Raw genomic sequence first — 11,620 nt, 5'->3', positions numbered from 1 at the left:
GATCTGGTGAGATGAGGTGTCTGCGCCTGCAGCAGTTAACTCAGCAGTGTTGGGGCTGCTCCATGCACTCTGACCAACGGGCACAACACAGACATATGCAAGGAAGCTGCCGGGGCTGAGCACAGCCCTGCTGCTCACCGAACACTTCCAGTGGCCCTGGCCTACACTAATTCACAAACTGTGACCTGGGGATGCTCTGAAGATACCACTTGATCAGAGCCAGAACAGAAAAAAAGACAATTCTAAAAAATGAAGAAAACAAGTAACTGAGTTGTGATGTGTAAGACAGAGACACAGACTCTGCAACCATCTTGCACAAGGTCTGGGCCAAGGCAGAACTGTGATGTTACCCACTGTATAAAAGTCAGCAGAAAAAGGTTCATCAACCAGATGGAGGGAACATGCATTCCACACAGATGATTTTAAAAGCATTAATACTTAGAAAATTTAACGGTACATTTTCTGCTGAAATCTGTGAGAACCGTTAGGCGACGCTGGGTACTTTTACAAAACTTAAAGCAACCCTGTTTTGGGGTAGTGAAGTTATGCTTGCTGCCAGTATGACCAGTTGAACATCTTGATAAAAATGGGAGCGTTTAGTCACACGCACAGAGGAATTTGGAACGTGGTATTACACGGACCGCAATTACCCCACACAGGTCCTTCCTACTAAAAATTAGCCTTAGAAAATAAAAGCCGCAGCAGGGGAAAGGAAGAAAGACAATTTACAAGAACCACAAAAGAGTCCTGGGATAATGGAGGATTCCATTTTAGTTAGAAGGCAGGTATTTTATTTCTTAATTATTTTTTAACATTCCAGGTTTATTCAAAAGACTTTATTCTGCAGGCATATATCTTACAGCTCTTAAGACTGATAAAACACTAGGAATAATGTGATAACCCTAGCAAACGAAGACATGGCTAAAATCATACCAGAGTGATTATTTTTTCCTTTTAATAAAATTCTGGACATTTTAATCCATTTTTTAATACTGGCCAAAGCCATTCATACCTAGAGCATTTGGAATACTTCATTAAAGGAACAAAAATTGACAAGATGCAAACAGCAGACTACACTTGTTTTCTGCGACTGATGGCAAAAGCTCCTGGAGAAGCATCTGTACACTTTAAAAATGTTACATCAGTGATGAATGGAATTTTGTGCTTTAATACTTTGCTTGAAAAGTCTCTTTATCCAACATGAAGTCAGCAAATCTCTGCTGGAGCTCCTTTTCTCTCTCTTGCTGTCGCTGCACATCTTCCTTCAGACACTAGAAGGAAAACATAATTAAGCAACCAGTCAGTTTTTCCAACAGTCACACCCATGAAAACCTTTACCCAAGGTTGTATTTTAGTTCCTTCAGAGGAAGGGGTCAGAACTAAGGTGAGGCATTGTTAAAATTACTTATTTTAAATATAAATGTAGAACAGAGCAGTCGATGTAGAATCAAATGTCAGGTATGTCACCCTGTTTTTGACAGCAGTTAATATCAAATGCTTCAAAAGGAGAGATTTCAAACTGGAAACCTGCCACAAGCAGTGCATTTTATTTAACAGTTAACCATGGATTCTTATTCCATGAGCTTGTTCAAAACCTTTTTATGGTAACCTTCCTAATTAACCCTGCATCCTGCAACAAGGCCTTCCACAGGCCTTCTTCCACCCTCTACACAGTGTGTGAAGGAGAACTACTGCTTGTTCTAAAACTGCCAGCTGCTAGTTCAGTTGATCTCCCCTCACTCTTGTATCAGAAGAGACAGTAAATATGTTCTAAGGATTAGCCCTGAGTGAAGTGCCATTTACAGAAAACAGGTGCTATTAGTAGCTATCAAGCTATTCAATACATTCTTACAGTTAACATTCACTAAATCAATTATATCACTTCTGAGTCTATAACCACATCTATGGGCATTTCTGAAGTGTCTCCACAAAACCAGTTTTAAGAACTGATATATTTTATCTTTTTTACAGTAAGTGGTTGAGAAGATTTGAGACCATGTGGAACTCTTCTGGAAGAAAAAAAAAAATGTAAAGAAAAATTGTGCTCAGATGAGTTCTTATTTCTTGGAAATCAAGCCTGGCACTGGCTCAAGCCTAGGACCGAGTCTGGTTGAGGTTGCCTTCTTAGCTGCGTAAAGCCGAGAATAATATCCTGGAGATCCTTAAACTAAGAACAGTGGCTCTGAGGCATTGTTTTCAGGTATCTCTGTGTACCTGTTTCTGGTAATTCTGGGCTGAAGTTAAGGCTGCTTAAGAGAAGGAGAGATCTTCCTCCTCAAAGCCATGCTAACCAGTCAGGGGCTGGGAGGGCAGGTGGTGTTATACAGGAGCAGTGGTCTAGGCCACACATACACACACACACTGTTAGCCAGCAACAGGACTGCAGGCAAATGGCCTGAGCTCTGAGGATGGCTCAAAATTATAATTACAGAACTGCTCAGCTTCTGAAACTGAGAACCATGTTTAAATCAGCACAATAACCCCATTTTAGTACCAGCTTTCTGAAAGTCCAGCCATCTGCAAGTCTGACAACATTAGCTTCAGAAATCAGTATGATCAACATGCGAAAAGAAAGAAGAATCTCCTGTAGTATACATCGGCATTTGGTCCGCTGACTTTTAAGTAAATGGGAGGTTTTACACAAGTTTCAGATCTACCCTAAGTTCTAACAGTAATTAAAACCAAAACGAGCCAAATTAAGATGTATATGGAACTTCTGCCGATATGCATTGCAGAAGATTAATAAAATAAACCACACAAGGAAATAAAATAAAAACAAAGTTAAAGAACACACTGGTAGATTAGTCCCAGCTTCTAATATATGTATCACAGAATCTTTGATATTGAAGTGAGGATGGCAGAGGAGTCTGGTAATAGCCAAAAGTATACTTTAAAAAGACCATTAAAAACTGAGGCTGTGAACCTCAGAGCCCATGCACTGCAAGAACATCTTTTTGACAGAGTGCCTTGCCTGTATTTGACCTAAGTTATTACACTTAAGAATCTCACCTCCAGTCTCCGAGGGATTGCAGCATCTTCATGTTTCTTGAGTTCCTCAAATGTACGTAGCTCCAGATGTGCCTGTTCGATCTGGTCCCACAAATCATTCAACTGTTTGATGAGGCCCATTGCTCGAGACTGATAACCACCAAGCAAGATCTTCAGCTTCTTCTCCATCTTGGCAGCCCTCTTTGCTTCAGTTGTCATGTGACCTCTGTTTATCTGTCAGAAAGAACCCAAGAATTGCTTTATTTATCCAGAACTCAAAAGTCAGGAGGAAAAAAAAAAAAAAAAGTAGTAAAAATATTATCTGTGGAACTGTATCAAGTTGATTGAGTTCTTTGATTTCTATTAACAAATTAACTACACATTTTACAAAAAACCCAGATTTCTGGATTAAAACCTTTACAATGTAAACACATTATTCCAGGGGTGAAGTCCCCTGGACTAGCCAAAACAGGGGTGATGACACACTATATGAGTATGGCTCTATAGCCAGGAATTGTTGCAGTTGCAGCAGCCAAGTCACATGATAGCTTGCTATGCCACATCCCACTTACACAGGAGATCTTCTTTGCCTTTGTAAAGAAAAACTGAAAGATATTAGGTTTCTGCCTTTCAAAATTATACCCTTAGTCTGCAAAAAACAGCCACATCTTTCAATCCTCCTGCCTAACCCAACAGGATTAATCTAAATCATATTCCATAAAGTAAAAAGGCAATCGGGGATGATAAGGCAGCTCCAAATTCGTCTCTTGTTGCAGAGAACCGTAATGGAAACATTTAGACTGGTCTCAGTGGCAAATGAATGGCAATGCTGGGGCATGGAAACACTGCAAGGAAGAGCAGAAGGACTATTAGATTAGTAACTAAATCCTACCACCTATCTGCATGCATTGTCTCAGGACAGCCACATCAGGAGAAAAAGGACTAAGACAAAATCCTGGTAACTCAGGTGGGACAGGATGAAGACACCAACTATTGTCTGTTTCTAATAGATATGAAAGGCAAATTTAAAAAAAACCCAACAACCTCAAAACCAAAAAACCCCACATGGTCACCATCCCAAGAAGAACGCAGGTACCATGATGAGAACTCAGCAGGTAGTGACCCTTCATTCCTGGTGTTGCCATAAAGCATCTCAGAAAGACCACCTGGGTTCAAATGTCCCAGTAACTGAGTGCTGGACAGATTACTTAAGTGTTCAAAGTCAGGTTTGATGGAGCTTTGAGCAACCTGATCTAGTGAAAGCTGTCCCTGCCCATGGCAGGGGGGGACTGGACTAGGTGATCTTTAAAGATCCCTTCCAACCTAAACCACTCTATGATTATGTGTCTTAGTGTTTGTAAGCATGTGAGTATGAGATTGCAAATAAGTGAAATTGGTTTTGTCTCAAAGTAACCTTACCTATCTATAAAATCTCCCATTCAGTTCTACTGAATGCTTTTAATGGCTTTAAACTGCAACAGGGGAGGTTCAGACTGGACATTAGGAAAAAATGTTTCAGAGAAAGAGTGGTCAGAGTGTGGAATGGGCTGCCCAGGGAGGGGGGGAGTCCCCATCCCTGGATGTGTTTAAGGGTCATTTGGATGAGCTGTGGGGGGATGTGGGGTAGAGTTGGGCTGATGGTTAAGACTCGATGATCCCAAGGGTCTTTTCCAACCTGAATGATTAATCCCTCCTGCCCCATACTAAAAACCTGGAGCTCCCCAGTGACCTCTCCAGTAACACTGCTTTTGCACAGGGCTTTTCCCTCATGGATCTCACAGCAAGAAGGTAAGATGATCTTTACCCAACAGACAGATACTGAGATACCACAATGAATCAGCTGCCTGAAGTCAGTGGCAAAAGCCAGAAGCAAAACCCCACAATTTACAATCCAGTAGAGTACACAACAGATATGACAGTGATGAGATGAAAATGTTGTTTCAGAGAAACTGGCATGTGAGACATGAAGCTCTCCTTCCTGCATCATTCCAGTATATGCTACCTGGTGTGCCTGGGATTCCGCAGTCTTAGTTTCCTCAAAGTTGTCCAAGTCATAAACCATAATCCAGACATAATCCATGAACAGACAAGTGATACAAATTACAAAATTCTGCCAACTGGGATACAATGCAAATAAACAAGCACATTCACGTTAACATGTTATAAATGTTCTACGTAACATTTATAATTAGCAGAGTAACAGAAGTCTTTGTGTATCTTTATATATGTATTCAGTGGGGCAAAATTAATCGAGCAGTAAAAACATGAAATAGCCATCAGCATTTTTAAAGCCTGATAGATGGCATCAAAGAAATCTTTAACACTGAATTACAAACCAATAAATAACACCAGACTACACCACTGCGCAAAACTGTGGAGAGGTATAGCATTTCACATCTCTATGTACAGACATAAGGTTGCTGGTGGGGTTTTTTAACGCTACCTCCTTTAAAAAAACACCTTTTTTTTCAGAAAGTATTGCGTGAAAGATGCCAAACTCAACAAAAAAAAGGAATCAGGCTTCTCGGATTCTGATTTTTGCCAAGTTAGATATATATATTAGTGCAGGAGATGAAAAAAAAGTATAAGTTTCTCAAGTGTTAAAATATAAAAGCCTGACTTGGAACCAGTGGTTAAATCTACTATCCTTGCCCTGTTTCTTTAAAAATCAAAGTTTTTCTGGTGAACGTTCCTACACACAAAGGAATTACCACTGATAACCAAAAAAGCAGAAGCTTTTCACTGCACTGAACCCTACAATTACCCAAGCTATCATCTTCTACCAATGAAACCAAGCTCCACTGGGAAGGAACTACTTTCTGATCTGTCCTTTACAGTGGTAACTACAGTCAGCCAGAGAACCCCAGCCACCAGGACTAGCACAGCCATCACAGTCTTGTACACCGAGCTATGGCAAAGTGCATTTCACCATCCTTCCAACCGTCCAACTTTAATGAAGTGCTCTCTATTACACAGCTGCATGTTTCTGTAAAATGTCCTAGTCCTTAACAATTTATTCACTCATTTCAAAGAGTTTTAGTAGGTGGTGCAGAGATAAACAAAGTGAATGGTCAAGGGAGCAAACTGTTAATGGGTGAGTGAAAGAGAAATTTGACTTTCTGAGCTGTCTAGTTTGCTCCTGGGGAGAGATGCAGACTGCTATGCTTTTCAGATTTTGTTTGCAATGTAGACTTAAGCTATGCCCAAGGTGCTTTAAGCATACAGAAAGGCGCCTCTTTTTCAATATTTATATAAATCTAGAGAAAATTAAATAAATAGATTAGGGATTTGTGAGGATACTCTCTGATGGAAAAGTATGAAAGCTTTAAATGTCTTCACTGGTAAATAATATGCTATTACTGCAACAACAAATACAGCTGTGCGGTAAATGAACTATTTTCCAATTACTATTTCTTGGATGAAAAACGTGTGTTGAGAGCCACTGACATTTAGAGATCATGGAAGAGATGGATGCACAGGCAAACAGAATTTTGTTTGTAACAGAGGTCTAATGCAACAAAGATCAACTGTCTCATGTTGTTCCACAGCATTACAGACAACGCAAAGTATGCTTGGTGTGAAATGAAACTTCAAATCAGAATGTCACTTTTCTAGAACAGGTTAAAAAAGACCATTTAGAAAAGCTTTACTATTCTGCTGTCTCAAGTGAAGACCTGTCAACAATCTAATTTTCTAATAAAATGTTAAACACCGAGTACCCAAAGACATGAAATACAGTGATAAGCGTTATCTCCACCATACAGAAAACAGAATGGATCAGGGCATTGTGGTCAGAGGTCCTGAATTATCTGCATGCTCCAAGTATCACCAGTAGCTGTGGCAGCACTGGGTTGGTCTCACACTTTTACACACTTCAGCTGGGATTCACTTTGCTTGGCTTTAGAAACCAACATCTGAGCTCATCACCCAAGGTCCTTCCATAATCAGGAGAGAAGCCGGCAACTCTAGGGCATGGCTCATCTGATCCAGGCCTTGGGACCAGACTAAGCACACCACTGAAGTGCTCTTCACTGATTAAGACAGGAACACAGACTGCTTGCTCCTAAGGTCAGGTGGATCAATCCCACTGTAAGTATGCACTGTTTCACAGAAGCGTTTTTTTTTTCTCCAAAGAAAAAATAAGTCAGTTCAAATCTAATGCTTACTACAGTGTCAGACCTTGATTATTTAAGCACTCTTGAAACTGTCAAACAATGAGAACTGGACTTAATACCTCAGAGTTGTTCCGGGTATAGATTCTTACTTTTAACTACTAGAGCTTCTTAGGTTGTATACTGCTATTCAGCCCTTGCTCTTCTACTCAGTTCCTTGTCTACCTTGGATTATCATAGGCCTCACTGCTGTAAAAAGAAAAATAAGAGGGGGAAAAAAAAAAAGAAAAAAAGCCTCCCGAGTATCTAAACCCAGAAATAACAGCCCTTTCTTCCTTCTCTGCTTATAGAGAGAAATGTGAACACTCACCACCTTTCCTCCTCCCTCCCAAGCACAAGATTTTAGGACCTACTATGAAAAGGTCAAAAAGAGGTCTCAGCTTTTGTAACAAATACTATTTATTAAAAATTGCTGACTGCTGCATTAATGCCAACAACTGCATATAATTTTAGTTCAAGCTTCGTAAAATTTTAAGGCTCAGATACCAAGCTAAAAATTCCAAGCAGTTATGAAGAGGTGTGTTTAAACAGTAGTCTACATTATTTGCTTAAAGCTAAGAAATAGATTTCAGTAAAATCTGACAACCATTTCCCCTCTGTACCTAGCAGAAAATGTAAAGACATTTGAAAGATTTCTCCACTTAGTTATTTATTTTGTACTGCTCCTTGGCCGGCTTTGGTTCTGCTGACTTTTGTACCAGTTATAGCAAAACGAGAACAGCATGTACAGACATGGGGTAAAATGATATATGATGTTAGGGCAAGTGTGAGAGCCTTATCCCATCCCAAAACTCTTATGTAAAAGTCTTCCCTCATGCCTTATAGAGCTGTGTTCAGTTTTCAGTACTACACTAGAGAACCAAAGAAGAGAAACCAAAACAGAGCAACAGACATAACCAGAGGTTTATAAAACATGATCTAGAAAAGGGAGACTGACTGAAAAAACAGGGGGTTATTTTGTTTGGTTTTTCTCCACCTTAAAAAAAAATAAAATAAAGAAAATGAAGAAAGACACAACATCATGTTTTAAATATCTCAAAGATCATTGTGAAAAATTAGTCTGTTCTTATGTCCACAGAGAAAGGAAGAGGGATTTAAATTTGGCAAGGCAATTTTAAATAGGAGGTTAGTTGCAAGGTTTAACTAAGGACAACAAAGAACAGGGAAAGACTGCTTATGAGAACAAATCATCCACTGGGAAAGATTTAAGAAAAACTGACCCTGAGAAAGGAAGAGCTCAAGTGCCTTCAAAACTGCATTTTCACAATTCCTCATCTAAGTCTACTGAGGACACCCCTAGTCAGTTCAAAGGGTTGTTTTTCCCTGTACTGACTGTTTTGTTTTCCTTCCATCAGACATGGAGCTTCTGGTAATCCCTAAACAGCATTAAGCTCGCTTGTCTTCTAATTGATCTTCTTAATCATGCCTGATGGGTAAAAAAAAAAAACAACTGTTGCATGTTCTTACCAGAGCCACAGTCAAAAGTAAACCAACTTGTTCCGTGGCCTTGGAGAATCAACAAATTATCATAAAGCTGCTTAGCTTGTGCAGAGAAACTTCTGCCAGCTTCAGTTATGCTGGCTGGTTACTCTTAGAACCTATACAGGACTACTCCAAACATTACTGTAACTTACTTCCTCACCTCAGACCCACATGTGGCCCTCACCTACTTTCTGATGGCAGGAGCTTTATTAATTTAATTTAAATAGTAAGGTTTATGAACTTGCCTCATATTGGCTCAGTCAGAGTAACTACAATGAGACACTGCACACCAAGAGCCTTCTGCTCAACGCCAGGTTACATGAAACAGGTTTCACCAGCATTTCCAACCACCCTAGGGACAACAATGACTGATGACACAAGAACACCCTGTGTGCATGTTTAGATCATCTGCCTTGACAAGCTTTACGGAGCACTCTACAATAGCACATTTTTAAACAAAAATTCATTAATTGTTCTATTTTAAAATATTTTTCCTCTTCCACGCTCTTGGACAGAATTCTCAATTTTTTGACCTGAAACACAGATTCATTTGTCCACAGTTTGACCAGGTAAAACTCTCCATAGAGCCTGCCTCTTACCTCTGAGTTAGTGAAAGATAACAGTCAGCTCTGCTGGAAACTGAGACTTGGGGTTACTATCGAACAAAAAATTGCATTCCCAGTGTAGAACAATATGGGCTCAATCTATCAAACTGACATCAACACCAGCATTACATCAGCTAATCGACTGAAACCATTCCATGGCTCAACACAATTTCAGTACCCTGCTGCAACACTGAAGATGATGCTTTCTTAACGTACAAGGGGGTACAAGGATCGTTAAGAAAAGGTGCTGATCAGTATCATAGCAGTCTAAAAGGGACAGAGTAACTTTCAGGGAATCACAAAGTAGGATTTAATTCTAATTGACTGAGATCACACAAAGTTTTCTATAGAAAGATTCAGTCACAGGTGATCCTCAAATTAAGGCACTGCTGGCATGCAACTGCAACTTCACAACTGAAACTAGACCAAATGTCTGAAGTTTGCATGGGAATATAAGTCTGCCTTTCCTCAATTTAATAGAGAAGCCTCAACATAAACTCCTGTACTGTACTTTGCTATGTAGACCATAGGTCATTACAACTTACTGATACCTGCAGAAGGCTATTCCATTCTCTCTACTCACAGTTAAAACTAATAACCCAAGAGCAATCTCCATGTGAACAATGTTTCAGAAATTATGACAACTTGCTTTCAAACATCATAATGTGAGTTGGTAGGACTGCTGAGTAAAAAGCAGCACAGGGTACACCGAGAAAGTGTTTCCACAGAAGTTTATATCATCCACTTATCTAGATCCAGAATAATCCAGAGTGTAACTGGGTAAATTAGCAGTCACTGCTGATCTACAACGATAACATTAAAGCCCACTTTGAATATTCTGACTTGGGAATTGCTTCTAAGACTAGCAGTATTATCAGTGATACCCACATATCACAATCACAGTAGAAATACATCTAAAAGAGCACAGTTTAAGAAAACCAATTTATTTTTACTGAGCTTTTCTGAAAAATCTCTCCTTCTCCCCAGAATAAAAAATATTACAGTAAGATCACAGACAGCAACAACCACCTCAGGCTAACAGCTTTGATTAACTATAAGCAAACATGGGTTACTGCTGCATCTGATGAGATAATATGGTAGCAAGCACAGTGTAATTACCTTCAAAAACTACCACTGGAAACCAAGAGTTCTTTGACTGGTCTCTTCCAGAGAAGAGGCTAACAATCTTGCAGAAGCTCACATAATAAACAAGTTAGTGAACAGCCTGGGTCCCTCTCAATACACAGCAGAATCCCCACAATGAACTTACAGAAGTCACAGAATCACAGAATCACCTAGGTTGGAAGAGACCTTGAAGATCATCCAGTCCAACCATTAACCTCACACTGACAGTTCCCAACTACACCATTTTCCTAAGCACTATGTAGACTCTATTATTAAACCCCTCCAGGGATGGGGACTCCACCCCTGCCCTGGGCAGCCCATTCCAACACCCAACTCACACTGGTCCAACATGTCAGCAGGTTCTGACACTGCTTCACATTAGGACAAGCTTTAATGAGCAACAGGTCTCCAAATGGCTTCAAGGAAAAGGCAGTACCAATTTATACTTTTCTCTGCCCTGACACAATTTTCAGTAGTGAAGGTGTGCAAAGGTCTTTTGCAATGAGAGCTTTGTCAGTGCAGAACTTTGTTTCTAAGCACATAAATTCCCATTATGAACTACATTTCCAAATGTGAAACCTGATTTCACCAACCACCACAAAGGAAATCAATGGTTTTCTACATGAAGGGAAAAAACTTCCCACCATACTATGAGCAATTGGCCAAACAAAGAGTAACTGCTATGCAGTCTAAGCTTATTTTTAAAAGAACTTTTTCACTGCTTATTTCCAATGTTTTGGCGCATCCTGGACTGAGGACATGCAGAAAAACTTTTTTTCTTTACAAAGAGAGTTATCCAACCCCCCCAAAATTATGACCTTAGGAGAAAGACTAGCATGACAGTCCAATTTGAGACTCATAGGCAAGATCACAGAAATAAGAACATGAAAAAACCTCTTACTGACGTTCATCTGTTTCCTTCTAAAGGTCCCAAAGTAAGGCAATAGTAAGAGAACTGGTATAAAAACAACTAGTAGCATTTTCCTCTGAAAATAACTGTTTAACAGCAAAATATAGTTCTGTTTCCCAAAACTGTTCAACTGGCAGTCTGGGAAATGCCACTGCTTTGAGTTGACTAGCTACATTTGAATAAATAAAACTAAACCCACTTTCCTCCTTCCTGCTTATGGCAATGAAGGCTTTGGGGCGGGGAGGGGGCTCTTAACTGCAAATATAATTTGTGGAGAAAACCAAGAACGTAATGAGTTAATTTATCTAAAGGACACTGAACTTTCCCCCCCCCCCCCC

General features: G+C 39.8%; 1 protein-coding gene across 1 annotated transcript in view; it reads right to left on the bottom strand.

Moving 5' to 3' along the window:
- Positions 1-768: 768 nt before the first annotated feature.
- Positions 769-11,620, bottom strand: part of CDC5L (cell division cycle 5 like) — a 34,651-nt gene continuing 23,799 nt past the window's right edge. Inside the window, exons 14-15 of the mRNA XM_026844926.1 lie at positions 3,010-3,222; positions 769-1,271 (exon numbers count right to left, since the gene is read on the bottom strand). Of these exons, the coding sequence (XP_026700727.1) occupies positions 1,167-1,271; positions 3,010-3,222 (318 nt within the window). The 3' untranslated portion in view covers positions 769-1,166. The remainder of the gene's footprint in view (positions 1,272-3,009; positions 3,223-11,620) is intronic.

Source organism: Athene cunicularia (assembly GCF_003259725.1).
Source record: "Athene cunicularia isolate RWA chromosome 3 unlocalized genomic scaffold, athCun1 chr3_part1, whole genome shotgun sequence".
NCBI classification, from domain to species: domain Eukaryota; kingdom Metazoa; phylum Chordata; class Aves; order Strigiformes; family Strigidae; genus Athene; species Athene cunicularia.
This window is presented reverse-complemented; position numbering and strand designations above follow the sequence as displayed.